At 35.2% G+C, this 18,714-nt stretch overlaps 2 protein-coding genes across 2 annotated transcripts; both read right to left on the minus strand.

Moving 5' to 3' along the window:
* Nucleotides 1-4,598: 4,598 nt before the first annotated feature.
* On the minus strand, nucleotides 4,599-6,849 carry LOC146531278 (actin-5C). Its single transcript, XM_085198475.1, has 3 exons — nucleotides 6,717-6,849; nucleotides 5,802-6,163; nucleotides 4,599-5,715 (listed from the first exon to the last, which is right to left on the minus strand). The coding sequence occupies exons 2-3, from the start codon at nucleotides 6,149-6,151 to the stop codon at nucleotides 4,935-4,937; spliced, it is 1,131 nt and encodes a 376-aa protein (XP_085054601.1). The 5' UTR covers nucleotides 6,152-6,163; nucleotides 6,717-6,849; the 3' UTR covers nucleotides 4,599-4,934.
* Nucleotides 6,850-15,961: 9,112 nt separating this feature from the next.
* LOC146531279 (actin, cytoplasmic A3a) lies at nucleotides 15,962-18,350 on the minus strand. The gene is made up of 3 exons (XM_085198476.1): nucleotides 18,210-18,350; nucleotides 17,047-17,407; nucleotides 15,962-16,960 (listed from the first exon to the last, which is right to left on the minus strand). The coding sequence occupies exons 2-3, from the start codon at nucleotides 17,394-17,396 to the stop codon at nucleotides 16,180-16,182; spliced, it is 1,131 nt and encodes a 376-aa protein (XP_085054602.1). The 5' UTR covers nucleotides 17,397-17,407; nucleotides 18,210-18,350; the 3' UTR covers nucleotides 15,962-16,179.
* Nucleotides 18,351-18,714: the final 364 nt, after the last annotated feature.

Genomic DNA, 18,714 nt, shown 5'->3' on the forward strand with positions numbered 1-18,714 from the left:
ATTTTTTTTTAGTGTATTGAAACGTCCGGACATGTGTTCAGTTTCGGATATAAGATGTTGTATACACACTATAGAAAATATTGTATTTCGTTTTTAAATTATTGATAATGTTATATTGTAATTACCAAGACAACCTCATAAATTAGATTTTCTCACTTTGTTTATATTTATTTTCTATAGTGTGAATATAAAAAGTGGCCTTACAATTAATATTATGTCTAAAGTACAAAAGTTGAATTCAATTTTAATATATAAATTGATATAATTAGGGTTGCCAACAAAACTTATTTTTTATAAAAGAAAACTATATGAATCTATTTCCTATATTGATGATTTTAAAGTTGCATCAGTCAAAATTTAATGTAAAGAAACAAATTCATTAATATTTAAAATAAAGAATCATTTTCCTATATTTTGAAAATATTATATTCTGCACAGTAGAAATAAAGGATCATTTTCCTATATTTTGAAAATATTATATTCTGCACAGTAGAAATAAAGGATCATTTTCCTATATTTTGAAAATATTATATTCTGCACAGTATTTATTATAGTGTTGGCAACCCTAAACTTTAATTCTAAAACTAAGCAAAGATTTGTGTATTGAAACGACTTGAAGTAATAAAAAATGCATGCATTACTAATTGTTTTGACTAGTAATTGACTATTATAGACATTAAAAAGTGACTATTAAATGATTTATCATTTAAATTAGCAAAAAATATATATTAAAAGTTTAAATGTTTATCTGTATATTGCATAATTTATTAATAAATATTTATCTCCTTATGAGCCATTACAATTTGTTATATATATTATAAATATTTGATTGAACATTATAATGTTCAACATATATATTTTTTAACTTTCTTAAAACTATCCTCTAAACTAACTTACAAATATTAACTGTTTCATACTAACATACTTATTTAAATTATCGATAAATAATTATTGTTTAGTCTTAATTATATTAAAAAGAAAATTATTTTTAAAAATAATGACAGCTATAAACTTATGTCTAATTATTTGTTTTTTTTTTTAATATTTGATATTTTCTTGTCGTTTTAATTGCACAAATCTTATATCCAGTGTTAAATAGAATCTGATACCGCACAACGCCGCCATTACGCTTAGTTGTTCGTACTTGTATGATTTAGTTTTAAATTTTAGTATTTGATCAATTTTTTAAGGTTTTTTTTATAATATATTTATCAAGGAGCTATAAGCCTGTAGTGTGATATGCATATATTGTAAAAATTTTACAAAATATTTAAAAATAAATTTGTCAGTTTGTTTTGTTTTTGAAATATTTATATTAAAAATATGTATTGCATGTCGTAATAATAATATATTAATCAATAGGGGGCTCCTTCCCCTGCTCGTTTCGCTCACCAAACAGCCCAAACAACAGGAATGTTCAAAATTATATTTCAAAATGATTTAGATCTTGGGGTGTGAATTTACTATAAAAATACCTAAGGCCATCTAACATGATATCGTATACTTCAAAATAATACCCACTACGACGAAATATATTTTTATATAATAAAAAGAGAAAGATATATAAGATATGGATTTCCGTTTTTTAATTAAAATATTTTTTTTATGATCGATCAAGTACGTTTTAATAATTTAATATAAATTGTAATTCTAAAGGCTTATATATCCTCGAGTAATTTAATCTAGGCTTAGTGAAGGAGCTAGTCCAGTTAGATGTTAATATTTTTTTTAAATTAAATATTATATCTCTTTAAGCGTTTTCTATTATCTCGAACTAATGTAGATTTAATGAAAGCCCAACGTGCGTGCTAACTAGAATCTTAAATTTAATTTTAACTTTTAACTCGATTTAATTATGTTTTTTTGCACAAATTTGCCAAGTTTTAATAAAATGGAGGGATTTTTTTGTGTTTTGCAAGGTTTTTAACTTTTCTCGATGCAATGTTTCTTATATTTCTACAATATACTGATAGCACTTGATTTTTAAATGTTTTTACTGTAGTTTTAAGTTTTAGAAATACAACATTTAAATACCACACTCCTACACAAATTATTTATTGATTGTTTCTACAAATCAATTACGTTTCATATAACTGTGCAAGAGGAAATGTATTCTCACGTTTTCACGAATATGGCAACTTGAATAGCATATAAATCACTTTTTATTATAATTTTAGATAGGTCTTTTTACTTAACCAGTTACCACTAACATTGTTAATGTATCACTTTCCTTACATTTTTTTTCATTTTAATAATTTCAATGTATCCTTTATTAATAAAAACTTTTAGCTTCATTTTAAACTATTCTACTATTTTTAATGAATTTTCAAGGACAAGTAAAAAGTCAATATGAGCCCGATGGCGACAAATATGTACATAATAAAAAAAATTAAACTAAACAAGGTGCGTTTGGAGTAACTTTAAAATCGGATATGTCTACGGTAGCTAATAATTAATATAGGAATCTTCTAATTAGGTATCCTAAGGTATCTATTAATATAGGTATCCTAAGGAATCTAGTAATATAGAAATCTTAAGAATTTACTATGTTAATGTTTTCAAAGTGCGAACGAAATACTGCTGTGTTTGGTATGTAAAGGTAATTATCAGAAATATCAGATTTTCAGAGTTACCCAAATGCATTTTACCTATTAAAAGTTATATTATTTATTTTGATACAACGATTTTTTAACTATAATATTGTAATGGTCGTCGTCATTTTTTAACTTCACTATTTTTATGAATGAACTGTTTGTTAATCATGTCAAAAATAAAATGTGAAACTTTATACTGGTTTTAATTATAATATTCACCTGTTGAACATTTTTACTTTTTTATCTCTAGTCATGCATCGGACAGGAAAGGCAGAGAGAACATAGTGTAGTTCGGAACTCAACGCCGCGCTTTGCCTTTTTATCACAGCAAAGAAATAAAAATATTAATAAATTAGAATTATTATTGATCCCGCCGAGCGGAAATCGAACCCCCTACGGTCTCGTATACAGTCACACCCCGGTGCCACTGCGGTAGCAAATTGTATTTAATATGAGCAGCTTATTCAGAATACTTAAATGCAATTAATTAATACATTAGGTTAATTTAGACTAGGTTAATTAATAAATAATAATCAATAATATAAGCATTGCTATTTTTTTTTCAAAAGAAAGATGCTAATGCTATTGTTTTGTTTTTCATTTATGAAAAAAAAAACCTCTTACCTTAAATTGCAAAGTTACGTGTTTATATTGTTATTTTTTTCAGCAACAGGTACTATTGGGAAACATCTAACATCCGCGGAACTCTAATCCGGCTGTATTTAGCAAGACTGGAAAAGAAATATATAGATATTTTCGCAAGAGGAAACCAAAGCCGTTAGTATCGCGTGTAAAATTATCCGTTTCCATGCATCGTCAAGATCGTGTTTATTTATTTATAAATATATTTTCGCGCTTCACGCCGTATCCCGCACATAGAAGGATAGGCATGAGATTCAGAAGAATAACAATTCCGTTCTATTAGTTTCTTGAAGAAAACAAAAAATCTTTTGTGAATCATACCTATTGGTCAATTTGTCATAAATAAAATTTCATTAATTACTTTAATGAATAAATTGTAATATGACCCATGTCCAACAGTGGACGAGGACAGGTTGACGATGATGATGGCTTATAAAAAATATAGTTGCAAAATTAAATATTTAGTTACAGTTAAAAATTTTATTTGGCCATTTATAATAATTCCACGAAAATACTATACAAATACTATAGTTAACTACTATATAAGTACTGTAGTTACTTCTAAGCGCTGTACAGTCACTCGGATACAGCGTAAAATAGATAAGGATATTTTAAAACAATAATAAAAGGAGATAAGAACAAAAATAAATACACGCGATAGAAATGCAGTATTGTTGAACTGCAAGCCTGCAAAAGCCATTGACTCGTCTAATTTTTTTGTGCCATAGGTTACGGATTCAAATGGACGTGTAATCTAGACAATAAACAATGATTTATTTAATAAAAGTACATTTATCTATCTATATCTAAATGTAGCTGTTCCTTATGCAGCCACAATGACGCAATCGTCATTACAAATCCGTCAGCTTTTAAGTATATGACGTTACTGGACATCCATATACAACCGGATGTTACCCGTTTAGAGATACCAACTGCTTTTATGAAAATATAATCTACCTACCTACCTACTCATAGGTATTTAATTTCATATAACCTACCTATATGGTTGTCTTATTGTTGGTAGTATGCAAACGCTAATGAAGGCATATTCTAGTTACTATGTCCGTACTATCTAGATTTTAGGTGTAGATTTTTGAAATACTATTACGTAAAAGACAGTTACAATTTGTCTAATTTAACTAATTAGAGTTTGTTTAAAGTAAATACCTAGTTTGTATAATATTTTAAATTATTATTATTTTCAATGAAACTAATAGCTTATATTAAGTACGGGCTGCGACTCACATCGCTCCCGTCCAAATCTATTTTCGTCCAGAGTCAATGTCGAGCGTTGCACTCGAGAGCTTCATAAACATGAGTCGGTGTGGAACCGTGTCAAGGGCAAGGTAAAGAAAAGACAGGTTAAATTTTACAGATTTTTTTCTTGTATTTTTGTTATATTTTATAATTTATAAATGACCTAGTAAGAAAGTAGTCTTATCCGTTTCAGCACATACAATCATCATTCATGAGATTACAAAATCCTTTGGCGAGTGCAGTACAGAGGCCGGCGGCCCGGGGGCGGCCGGGGAGCGCCGCCGCGCTCCGCCCTGCCGTCACTGTTACCATTTAATTACATATAATAATATCTTACGTACAATTAAATTAACGGAGATTACAAGCCTGAGTTGAGCAGCCGGCCGCGGGGCCGACCGGGCCGCGGGCCGCTTCCGGGGGCAGCAACGCGCGCCTGCGCGCTTAGAAGCACTTCCTGTGCACGATCGAGGGTCCAGACTCGTCGTACTCCTGTTTGGAGATCCACATTTGTTGGAAGGTGGACAGAGACGCGAGGATGGATCCTCCGATCCATACGGAGTACTTCCTTTCTGGGGGCGCGATGATCTTGATCTTCATGGTGGAGGGCGCGAGCGCGGTGATCTCCTTCTGCATGCGGTCGGCGATGCCGGGGTACATGGTGGTACCTCCAGACAATACTGTGTTGGCGTACAAGTCCTTACGGATGTCCACATCACACTTCATGATCGAGTTATAAGTGGTCTCGTGAATGCCGCAGGCTTCCATACCCAAGAATGAGGGTTGGAAAAGAGCCTCTGGGCAACGGAATCTCTCATTTCCGATGGTGATGACTTGACCGTCGGGAAGTTCATAGGACTTCTCGAGGGAGCTGCTGGAGGCGGCGGTGGCCATCTCCTGCTCGAAGTCGAGGGCGACATAGCAGAGCTTCTCTTTGATGTCGCGCACGATTTCTCTTTCGGCAGTGGTGGTGAAAGAGTAACCACGTTCTGTGAGGATCTTCATCAGGTAGTCGGTAAGATCGCGACCAGCTAAGTCCAGACGCAGGATGGCGTGAGGAAGCGCGTAGCCCTCGTAGATGGGTACGGTGTGGGAAACACCATCGCCGGAATCTAGCACGATACCGGTGGTACGACCAGAGGCGTACAGCGAGAGCACGGCCTGGATGGCGACGTACATGGCGGGTGTGTTAAAGGTCTCGAACATGATCTGTGTCATCTTTTCTCTGTAACAAATAAGGAAGATCGTTAGCATGGCGAGAGTCGTATAATCTAAATAGTGTACACACATATTTATGAGGCAGAAACCTACCTGTTGGCCTTAGGGTTAAGGGGAGCCTCCGTGAGCAGCACGGGGTGCTCCTCGGGAGCCACACGCAGCTCATTGTAGAAGGTGTGATGCCAGATCTTCTCCATATCGTCCCAGTTGGTGACGATGCCGTGCTCGATGGGGTACTTGAGGGTGAGGATACCTCTCTTGCTCTGTGCCTCATCTCCTACATAGGAGTCCTTCTGCCCCATGCCGACCATCACGCCCTGGTGGCGCGGGCGGCCCACGATCGAGGGGAACACGGCGCGAGGCGCGTCGTCTCCCGCGAACCCGGCCTTGCACATACCGGAGCCATTGTCTACTACTAACGCGGCTACTTCCTCGTCACACATTTTGAATTAAGTCTGAAAAGTAAGAAAAAACTTATTAGAAGGCTAAGTTATTACAGTAATACTAATAGTCCTTAATAACCATATATGAATAAGAACGTTAACTCTAATAAGATTAACTTAAATACAAATATGGACGACACTAAAATCAATAGCCAACACCATAAAAGGCCTGGAACTGAAAACCCACGCCAGCCAAGTGGGCGCTCGAAGTCACAGACACCAAATAAGGTTCTGTTCAACGAGAAGCCATTCTATGGAAACGTGGCGGTATCACGCGGCGTGACACGGAGGCGGGCGGTGGCGGGTCGGTAAAAGTTGTATCGGCTCGACTACTATTGGCAACTTTCATACTTATTTCTCACTTAGTAACTTTTACTTTGCAAATTGTACAATTAACGCGTCGACCACGCCCTACCGCAACCGGCGCTCCCGGGTCCCGACCGGCGTCACGCGGCCCGGCTCCGCGTGTCACTGACCCGCACACATCAAATACCGCACTAATTGCTCACAATACACTAAAAATGCACACGAAACACTACAAGATGCGCACATGTGACAAACTTACTTTAATTTAAATAGTCCTATTAAATAAATAAATTAATCGCTATTGCACAGCCTCGGTTCTGCTGCACAACACCTCAGCTCGGGCACACTTCGTGGAATGTTGGCGAACGAGGGCCCCGGAGTATATAAATGGGGCCGGTTATCGGGGCCCCCCTACCCGCGAGCCCGCTGCCGCGGCGGCCTCTCCGCCAATCAGAAGTATTCTGAGTTTTCGTTACCATATATGGTATTGCGCTGCAGGGAGCCTGCGCGTCCCCTCCCCTCCCCTCGCCACCACCCGACCCGTCCACGCCGCGCCGCACAACGCTGCCTCATCACAAGTAAAGTAGGCAGCTAGGCATAGTAGGCACATCTCACATTGCCCTTACGATTTCTATACTATAGCGGCAGACCAAACCCAGTGCAGTTAATTAGATTAACTCCATATATACTTCACCCACATCAGATGCAATGGCGAAAGTAAATAAAAATATTGATCTATATTGGCGCGGTGCCAACACGCACAGATGTTTTATGTGCATCTACGGTTACGAGGGTAAAGCCTATTCCACAGCAATATAAATGTAAACCCTCGTTTTATTTTAACAGGATAATATGTCATGTTTCAAACAAATAACTTCTATCCATAGAACAAAGGAAACGAAGTTATTGTTCAATAATATGTACTGTTTACTAATTATTATACTTAGGTAACGTACCGTAAAACTACAATAAGTAGAAAAATAACGATTATCGGGCCGTGAGAAATACCGGCCGCCGCTGTCGTCCGCTCGATAGTCGACACTCGCGAAGGTCGATCCGCTTCACTAGGAGGTGGCGTTTCGCGAACGAAGCTCTACAACCGCTAGCGGAGCCCTAGATTATTACTACTACTTATTATTTAATTTACAAATTTTTCTACATCGACATGCAAAATGACCTACAAAATCAATACAATGACAGTCGGGGGTGAGACAGCTGTCAATTATCATTTACGAATTAAAAATGGAATTGTTATTTTTCTGCAATCATTAAAAGACTCGACCTCCTCAGTCCTCGCCCGTTTCAAACCGTCGGTATTACCATATATGGGCAGGAGGCTCTGATTGGTGAACGCCCGCAACGGTCACTGTACGTACGTAGCGGGTTTCACACACACTTCTATAATCTTTATCTGTGTTTGTGTCTAGTAACAACGATTCATTCAATCCAATATTGTGGCTAAATAAACCGACTAAATTGTAACGGCTGTTTGATGTTAGACGAGGCTTAGCTGTAGATAGCATTTGTTATATCCAGGTTACCGTCTCGACGCATGCCTTATCGGCAACGGTGGTCCCGCATACCTGAGTTTCGATGCAGCACGGTGTCATTTGCATCAGCTTGCAATTTATCTTAATTCTCTTTACAATTTATTAATCTATATTGTATTCTATACTACTTATAATAGCGTCCAAAAGATGATATCAGAAATAAAATACTGTGTAAGGGTATGATTCATATTGATTTTGTTATTGACATATAGTAGGTATGTTATTGAGACATTACGACTAAAATAAACTTTAGCGTTAATTAGCTGGCTTATTTTAAAATATGTAGATAAAGCCGTGACCAGTAAGCGTATAATATAAAACATGATAAAATCTTAGAAAATTTTACGGTTACTCGTAATACAGTTAATGTGCTAAGCCAGGAGAAACTTCTCTCTTTAATCAATATTCATTAGAATCATCATAATATCTTCTAAATTTGTTGCATTTTCATAATTTCACTAGAAAATGTTTTATAACTTTCACTGTCATAATATATTAAACGTGATAAATTACATTACGTGACACTTGTTGATAAGTATGATTTACTTATTAATAGATCTTTCACAAATTTTATTTTATCTTAGTACTTATCTAACATATGGACATTAATTATAAAATATTAATATTTTTTTATATAATTATTACTTTATTCAGAAGTTACTGTCATGTGATTGTCATAAAAAGGTCAGGGTCAATGTACTTTATTTTTTTTTACTCGCACGTTGTAACAGACAAAGGATCTACTGTTGGAAGGATTTTATGACAGTTGCCTCCCATAATAAGGACATTGTAACTTTACAGCCAGGGTGTGACGACGATAAAAAAAGATGTATGAAAGTTTGTAAATGACTAACAAAATTCTATATAATATAATAAGCATAAAATAAATGATGAACTAATAAAATATTAATAGACATTATTAATATTTTATATCGGCGGAAAGTGGGGAACGGAGTGTCTTAACACTAGGTTCCATCCTGCTGTTTGCAGAATACACCGTGAAGCTAATAAAAAAAAAATTCTTACACATGTTACAAACATATTATATATTTAATTTATTAGACTATGCCGTTAATCAATTTTAAGAATGTATAGTTATCAGAATTTTACTACGGTGAGTAAGCCTGATTAGCGCAAGCGTACTGCACGGCTGACTCAGCCCTCGCGACCCCAAGTTCCATTTATAAAATTATTTCCGAAACTTGGGGTCATAAATGAGTGTTCAAGGGCACGAATATTTATCCTCCTTTCGCAAATATAGCCAATTTTCGTATAGCCAGCTAAATAATTTATTAAGAGTATAGGGGCTAATCGGGGCACAAAGTGTCACTGTAAACGTGACTTGTAGTGGGTTCGGTTTCCACTCAAGGAAATAAAATATTTAGTATTTTCATTTCTTCGTTCTAGCGAAAGCGCGGCATTGACTTTCCCCACATAATACTCCAGAATTCGGTGGAGAATGCGGAACGGAGTGTCTTAACACTAAGTTTCCTCTACCTACCATGCTGTGTGCGGGAAACAGCGTGTGACATTATAAAAAGGTATAAGATAATCAATACCTATAATTATTATGATGTTATTGATCTGTTACTTCCATTATTATTATTCATTGTAATGCATTGGTTTTATTTTTAAATAGAAATAAAATAACAATACAATGTGTTGTTAACTATATGCATATGGGTATTTTGTGCTAATCGATGACTAATAATATGAATTAATAAATTCCATGTATGCCTTATTAAAAGAATTTATTTTGTGCGACAAGCACGCTTAACAAACCAAAATACCTAATGGAGGAAATCATTTATTTACTACCTAGATGCAATACCGTACAAAATCAAATAAGACTTCTAATGAGAGAAATTGGAAATAATTATTCGGCGGAAAGTGGGGAACGGAAGTATCTTAATGGGCACGGTGCGTCATAACAATAGGTTCCTAGGTTCCTTCTGCCGTCCCTGCTTTGTGCGTGAAGCTAAAAAATAATAGTTTACATATTATATGACTTAAATTATATTAGAAAGGTGCTAAGTATAATTCATATTTTTTCTGTATTTAAATTTTAAATAAATGTAATTTCAAAAATAGTCGAAGGGGAAAATTAATTCAGACTATACTAACTACTACTACTACTAATTTATGAATTTGAAATAATGTTAAATTTAAATTTAATATTTTAACTAGGTATATAGCTACATATTCTTTAAAACAAAACTAATAACTTGTTAAGAAGAAATGTAAGTAATAATGTATTGATTTATTATCAAACATAAATTGTGTTAATCATAGCAATTATTTATGTAGTTACCTATACAGTACATTTCCAAGTAGTATGAATATAATTTATAAATAAAAATTATTTATACATATAAAAACAATTTTTAGGTATAAAATTTTAACATTTCTATAAACATAAAAAAAGTAATTTCATAACGGTTGTAAAGTAATTCATGAAGCAGCCCATCACTATTATGTATTATTTGATTTAGATACATCCTTGGCCCGCGCCAGCCCAAAGGCCTTGTATTTGATTCTCGATTGGATTGTAAATAAACCTTTATTTGTATAATCCTATCGTTGGCGATCTCTATCGCTCTGTGTGACGTGAAATGGATGTGTTTCTATTATTATGTTATAACCATTTCATGTTAAAGTAGCCATAAGATAGAAAATTAAAGATATTTTAAGTTATTCTTTTTAGAAACTCTGAAATAATCGAAATGAAAAACTAAATAAAACATAGTATTGTGTCTATATCCATTGCTCTTTTCAAAATTTTCACTACGTAATACTATTCATAAATGTTATACTAAAATTGTAGTTTCAACTTGCAACTTGCGTACACTCCATTAAAGTCAAAAGGGTTGAAATTAAAAAGAAAGGGTTGAAATCAAGCACCCTCTCTTAGACAGTGAAGTAGTTGTATGTTATTCATACTTCGTTTGTTGTTTTCTTTACAATAAGAATATCAGGAAATATAATAATAATATTTTACTATTTTTATCACCTTCGTGCTGTATCAAGCAGAGTAGGCAGCGGGAACCCAGTGTTAAGACACTCTGTTCCTCAATTTCCTCCGAATTCTGGTGGCATTGCGTGTTGAGTGGCAGAACTCAACACCTCGACACGAGAAGACGAAGATATGAAAATATAAACTCAAATAAATATTTCATTTCCTCGAGTCGCGATCGAATCCATAACCAGTCGTGTTTACAATCACACTTTTGCCTTCGCACCACGACTGCCTCTACTACTATTTTATTATAAAGAAATAACCATTTATAGATAAAAGCGTAAGTTTAGTAGAAACAATATTAATTTTTATATCCGTTCCACCGCTGACTCAACGAAGGATGCGTGTATCGAGAATTACAAATAGGTACATGCTTTTATTGTAAAATATACGAAGAGAATACATACGAGCATATCGTGTGGAATGATTCATTATCTGTGCATATTGTACGTACGCTACGTGCCGGGCCGGCTCTTGGCTTGTGCTGTGCTGTGGCCTGTGTGCTGTCGTGACTAATTGTTTTCACCGTTTGTAGAAGTGTCTGCTTGGAATCATAGTTTATAGTATTTTACATCGTTAACGTATTTTTTTATAATAATCTATGTATCATTTAAGTATTAATATGCTATTCAATTAATGTACATATAATCTAGACCTTTAGAGACTAATAGGATAAAAATAAATATTTTAGCCGCGTTGAGTTTCGCTTCTCAGCATGCAATGCCTCCAGAATTCGGCATAAAGTGGGGAACGAAGTGAACTGATTATTTTTATTTAATTTTCTGATCCGTAAAGCTTTCGTTATGCGCAATAATAATTCCCCATCATCTGCTCGGCACAAGTTGTCCTTCATTCTAAAAATAAGTACAAACATCCCTTGCGTTCATCACACGAACTAAGTCTTAACTGTTACACAATAAGAGTGGTTATGCATATTTGCTATTGAAAAAGCATTTTTTTATATAAAAAAACTTCGATGGCAGGTTCCAGAAAAACCATAAAATATTCATGAGACGTCCTCCAAAAGGGATCCTTCATCCCTCAAATATTGAAATAATATACACTTGTCGTTGAACAGGACGCGATGGTTGAGGAATACGATCTTGGATCATAAAAATACTTGAAACTTTTTAGTATTTTTACTATGTGTGTGTGTGAGTGAGTGTGTGTACGTGTGTGTATAATTACAGCGAAAATACATAATTGTTTCAATAGAGTAGACAAATAACTACACATAAATAAATAATGCCATACTAAAAATAAAATTGTAACTAATCGCTGCCTATAGATACATTTCGAATATATATTCCTTATATCACAAAATCTATTATTTGGGGCATATCCTTCTGCATCCTTTGTGTACGGGACACTGAGTGAAACTAAAAAAATGGTCTTTAATTTATTTATAAGAACTGACTGAATAAAGTTTCATGAATATCTGTCTAGCGGTTTGGCTGTGAACAAGTGGGTAATGAACATGATGATATCCAGTTACTTTTGCATTTTTAAACAATCATACATATTAATTTGAATAATAAAACTAAGTACGCCAAACTTCTCAGACAACAAACGGATTTTACTTATCCTTTCACTATAAAAACAAAATTAGATTTTTATTTGAGAAATAATAAAAATTCAGCTCACGAGAACTCGCCCCGGGGGAGACAATTTAATTTGTCTGTGTCGTTCCAACTTTTTTAAATTATATCTTCATAATTTTGTTAAGAAAATATAAAATTGTAGAGGAATAGACGATCAATCTATGATAATAAGAAATAAGAAGATTATAGGTTTATTTTTTCTTATATTTTTGTTTTGGCTTTACGCAGATAGCAGGGTTCTCTACTTTCCGCGGAATTTTTCGAAGCAGCAAGCACTCAACACGCAAGTGGCGGAACTTAACAACTCCTGCTATGGTGCCAAAGAGAAGAAATGAATATATCAATAAATAATAATTCATTCCCCCGAGTGGGGATCGAACCCGCAACCGTAGCATTTACAATCACATCTTGATATTTTTTATATTTTCATAACTCTCTGTAATTATAGTCGAGACGGTAATTGCTAAAGGCGTCTAGGGCTGCGCCGTCAGCGGGCGGGGGAGGCCGGGGCGCATCGATCGCCACGCCCTTGACCCTCCGCGACGCCTCGAGTATGCATGCACCAGCACATGTGACCATCACATATGAAAACTATTTTTAGATTTCTCAGCATACTGTCAACTAGAGCGTTTCTACTTCAGTTCTGAAGTTCAAGAAAAAGAACTGCATATATGTATAATGTTTGATGGTATAGTGAAGGAAGTTTTTATTTTAAATTCTATGATATGAAATAAAACTTGTTTCTAAAAATAACGAATTAATTTTATTTAAAAGAGTAGTGATACAACACATTTTCATCGTCCGTGCCTTTTTTCTATATGTACAGTTCTACTGTTATCTCTGTTGTTTGTAATTTATATAGAAAAAAAAATCTATTAATATTAATATTTTTAATGCAAATTAAGTACACAGTGTGACAGAGTGGCCATCATCATCAGGACATGGCGGCAGGACATCTTAATGGGAACAGAATGTCTTAAAATTAGGTTACCTGATTCCTTCTGCCTACCCTATTATGTGTTATTAGGATAAAGCGTGAACCTGAAAAAAAAACAATGATGACTACTGATCATAAGCTTCAATTTCCTTGTATGATGAGTATAACTAAATTTTAAAAACTTACTGGAAATTCAGGCTCTATGAAAATTGAGCCAGCCAATCCTACCGACGCGTACATTCAATTTACTTGGAACGCTTTCTAACAATAAATAGTTGTTATAATATTCTAAATGTTAAAATAATACTAAATCTCAAATGTAATAAATTTTATAAGCGTAATAAAAGCAATATTTTTTTAGCGTCACACTGTATGTATCCCGCACACAGCAGGGTAAGCAGGGTAAGGAATCTAGTGTTAAGACAGTGTTCCCCAATTTAAGCCAAATTCTGGAGGCATTGTGAGATGAGCGGCCGAACTTAACGCCATGCTTCTCCTTGCCTCAACACCAGAACGAAGAAAATAGAAATATTAATTATTCCATTTTCTCGAGTACGGATTGAACCCACAACCTATCGCATAGTCTCCGTTTGTGCCCTTGCGCCACCCAATATAATATACCTACATATAATTTAGGAGTTTTATTGAATTCCATTACCGACGCCACATTATAATCAAAACAAATTCTTGGCTACACATATAGTAATAGTATCAAGAATACATAAATAGTCCCGATCCCGAAACAGAGGTGATGCACTGTGACGTCACGCACTCTCAGACGCACCGTAGACTACCGGGATAATTTTAGATGCGCCGTAAACAGTTACCACTAGGTCAGTTAAAAATATACCTTCCAAATATACGAGGGCAGTGAGTTGTAGGTGACGTGACTAGACGTCCCGTTTTGAACGGGACTGTCCCGTGCGTTTTTCACTTGTGTGTCTCGGTGTCCCAAAACATGCCACCAGGACGTCCAAATGTATCAATTTTCGGTAAATTTTGGCTAAAAATAAAAACAAAAGCACCATCAGACGTTAAAGTTATCCTGAAATAAAAAAAAAGGAAACTTTCGGTGGTCATTTATCGATTTTTAGCAAATTCGTTAAAAGTTGATTAAATTTTGAGTTTTAAATATTCCACATCCATAGGCTACTCCACAAAGATTTTTTAGAAAAGCTTATTTGTTATTTATATATTTTTTAATTAATTAATTAAAAAAAATAAACTTTATTTAAAATTTACATAAAAAATAGATTCTATTTGTTATTGTACTTTCAATGACGAGACAAATTGATAATATAAAAAACCATCATTCATCAAGATATAGTTAAAAAAACTTTTTTTACTCTTGACCACAGACCAGATGGTCACGGTACATAACGGTAATTTGGGTAGGGAGCGAATCCAAGGTAATCCAAATAGATCCAACAGATGGATTCACTCCCCATTCTTAACAAGATATTACAGGATACTTAATACTATGAAACTTTTTGAATTGGGTTCGATTCCCACTCGATGAAATTAAATATTTAATATTTTCATTTATTCTAGTGTCCTGAGTTCCGCCACTCAACACGCAATACCTACTGAATTGGGCGGAAAGTGAAGTGTCTTAACTCATTGCCTACCCTGCTATATGAAGGATAAAGCGTCAAGCTGAAAAAAAGGAAAACTAATTAATAATTTTGTCTAAAATATTACGAACAGCTAATATTATATGGAAAACGAAGTGAGAAAGCGTAAAATTGCCTTTTTGACTTATATGTATTATCTCGCATAGACAAGTACCACAAACAAGCATGATTTAAATATATAACAATTACAAATAATATTAAATTATTAGCTAAAATAGTCAACAATACTATAACAGGAAAAACATTTTTAACCTTTGGCAGTAAAACATGATAGGTGATGTTCCTGTAAATCGGGATATATACCAAAAACAATTTTAATTAAACCTTAAATATTTATTATTCTCGACACCCAACCGCAATGTAGGAAAATATTAGAATTATTATTTTCCTGAACTAAAAATATGCACATGATTATTACTTGTACTGTTTTTCCATATATGTAATATAACTGTTTGAAGTATTTTAGCAAATAAGAATGTAAATTTAATATTAAATTTTAGGGTAAACGACCCCTGCATTAGAGGTCATCATCTTGTCTTAATTAACATTTGTTAATTTTATGCAACAACTTTTTTACGGATTGAAATTGTAATTTGCAGATATTTATGTTTTTATATCCATTTGGGCAGCAAAATTTAGGTTCAGTTTTTATAATTCCATCTATTCATTTCAGAAACGTGTAAGAAATACTGGATGGCAACTTGTAAATCTAAATATTTTATGTACTTTTTATCCAGAGTATGTAAGGGACAAGAAAACTACAGTATTATACCGGTATAAATTATTATTTTATTAAAAATGTTAGTCACCTTTAATAAATAAATTAAAAATCTTTGTCAAAAAATTACGTAATATGCATATTACGATACCTTACAACCTAGTTAAATACTGCACTTAAATATACATCACAAGCGTAATTTGAGTCACCCGGGAGGGGTCTCGGTGTAGGGCATCATAGGGGTAAGCAAGAGTCTTAGTTGGCGCTTAGAAGCACTTCCTGTGCACGATAGAGGGACCGGACTCGTCGTACTCCTGTTTGGAGATCCACATCTGTTGGAAGGTGGACAGAGACGCGAGGATGGATCCTCCGATCCATACGGAGTACTTCCTCTCCGGGGGCGCGATGATCTTGATCTTCATGGTGGAGGGCGCGAGCGCGGTGATCTCCTTCTGCATGCGGTCGGCGATGCCGGGGTACATGGTGGTACCTCCGGACAATACTGTGTTAGCGTACAAGTCCTTACGGATGTCCACATCGCACTTCATGATTGAGTTGTAAGTGGTCTCGTGGATGCCGTTAGCTTCCATTCCCAAGAATGAGGGCTGGAACAGAGCCTCTGGGCAACGGAATCTTTCGTTTCCGATGGTGATGACTTGACCGTCGGGAAGTTCATAGGACTTCTCGAGGGAGCTGCTGGAGGCGGCGGTAGCCATCTCCTGTTCGAAGTCGAGGGCGACATAGCAGAGTTTCTCCTTGATGTCGCGCACGATTTCTCTTTCGGCGGTGGTGGTGAAGGAGTATCCACGCTCGGTGAGGATCTTCATGAGGTAGTCGGTGAGGTCACGGCCGGCCAAGTCCAGACGCAGGATGGCGTGAGGAAGTGCGTAGCCCTCGTAGATGGGCACGGTGTGAGAGACGCCATCACCGGAGTCTAGCACAATACCGGTGGTACGACCGGATGCGTACAGCGAGAGCACGGCCTGGATGGCGACGTACATGGCGGGTGTGTTGAAGGTCTCGAACATGATCTGTGTCATCTTCTCTCTGTAACATAGAAGGAAGAGCGTTAGCCCGGCGAGAGTTATATAATCTAAATAGTGTGTACAAATATTTATAAGGCAGAAACCAACCTGTTGGCCTTAGGGTTAAGGGGAGCCTCGGTGAGCAGCACGGGGTGCTCCTCGGGAGCCACACGCAGCTCATTGTAGAAGGTGTGATGCCAGATCTTCTCCATATCGTCCCAGTTGGTGACGATGCCGTGCTCGATGGGGTACTTGAGGGTGAGGATACCTCTCTTGCTCTGTGCCTCATCTCCTACATAGGAGTCCTTCTGCCCCATGCCGACCATCACGCCCTGGTGGCGCGGGCGGCCCACGATCGAGGGGAACACGGCGCGAGGCGCGTCGTCTCCCGCGAACCCGGCCTTGCACATGCCGGAGCCATTGTCTACTACTAACGCGGCTACTTCTTCGTCGCACATTTTGAATTAGTCTGAAAAACATAAATCATAATTTTAGAATTATTTAAAGTCTATCGTTAAGGCTAAAGATACGCATTTCCCCTTGCCTTCTCTTCCCTTGGGAAAGGAGTGTCTTAAAACACCAGGTTCCTTTTGCCTACCCTGCTCTTTGCGGAATACAACGTGATTTTTATTGACTTAAGGCTAAGTAAGGAACCACGTAAGTGAAAATTAAATATTATCACAGATGTTTAACGCAACATAAAGAATTCTTTAATTATTCATCTGCAACCTTGTACTTTGTTTAATTTTATATCTTCGCTTAGTAACTCCAATAAGAAAGATACGGATATGTGTCATTATTTACACAACGATAATTTTATTCACATTTTATTTAGATAATTTTGCGCAATGCTTTAGAAAACCGATACCGTTCTTATTTATGTATTTATATGCTAATTGAAAAACAATATTGAACATAAAATAATAAAAAGAATGAATTGAAAAAAAAAATACAGAGAGCCGGTAACCGAAACTAATTTACCTTTAGCAAAAAATTACTTAACTCTCACTATTTATTAAGAAATATATTATACATAAATATTATATATAAATATTAAGAAATCGATTAACGTTAAATTTTTAAACAATTTTATCACTTCACTTTATATTATGCAATATAATTATATAACCGTTGTAACGACACTTCCACACGATCTTATCTTATAATATTCGCTTGAGAATTTAAACAATTAAAATTAATTAAAAAACCACAATATCTTTAAACTATTAAATAAAAATTAAATTAAAATAATTTTAAAATATTAAACTTACTTTTTAAATTAAAGTACAGAGGAAAATAAATGCGACAGCCGCTGCGTCCAGCTCGGCTCACTAAAATGAATAAGTGCTCGAGTGTATTGACTATATAAAACCGTCTTATCAGAGTTCATATACTATCGGCAACATAATATCCCACCAATCGCAATTTTCGTTACCTTATATGGTAATGTTTTCACATGTGATAAAACTGGCTCTATCAGTGATAGTGTTTTTATCAGTGATAAGATGATAAGAGGCGCGGGCTTTGGCGCGCTCTAATCTACGACTGTTGAAGCGTTAAAATTATAAACATATGTAGAATCTAAATATTTCTAAGTTATGTAATAGTAAATAAATATTAGCAATATAAACAATTATTACTGGCTTGAACTCGATATTATATTGGGTATAATAATTTTAGGTGTTGAATTTTAATTAATTTAAATACGAAAATAATAAAATATTATTGATATTTTTATTTGATTTTAATGAAATTATTAATTTCTTAATCTTATAG

Source organism: Heliconius melpomene, chromosome 15 (genome assembly GCF_056956725.1).
Source record: "Heliconius melpomene rosina isolate 202511_hmr_F chromosome 15, ASM5695672v1, whole genome shotgun sequence".
NCBI classification, from domain to species: Eukaryota; Metazoa; Arthropoda; class Insecta; order Lepidoptera; family Nymphalidae; genus Heliconius; species Heliconius melpomene.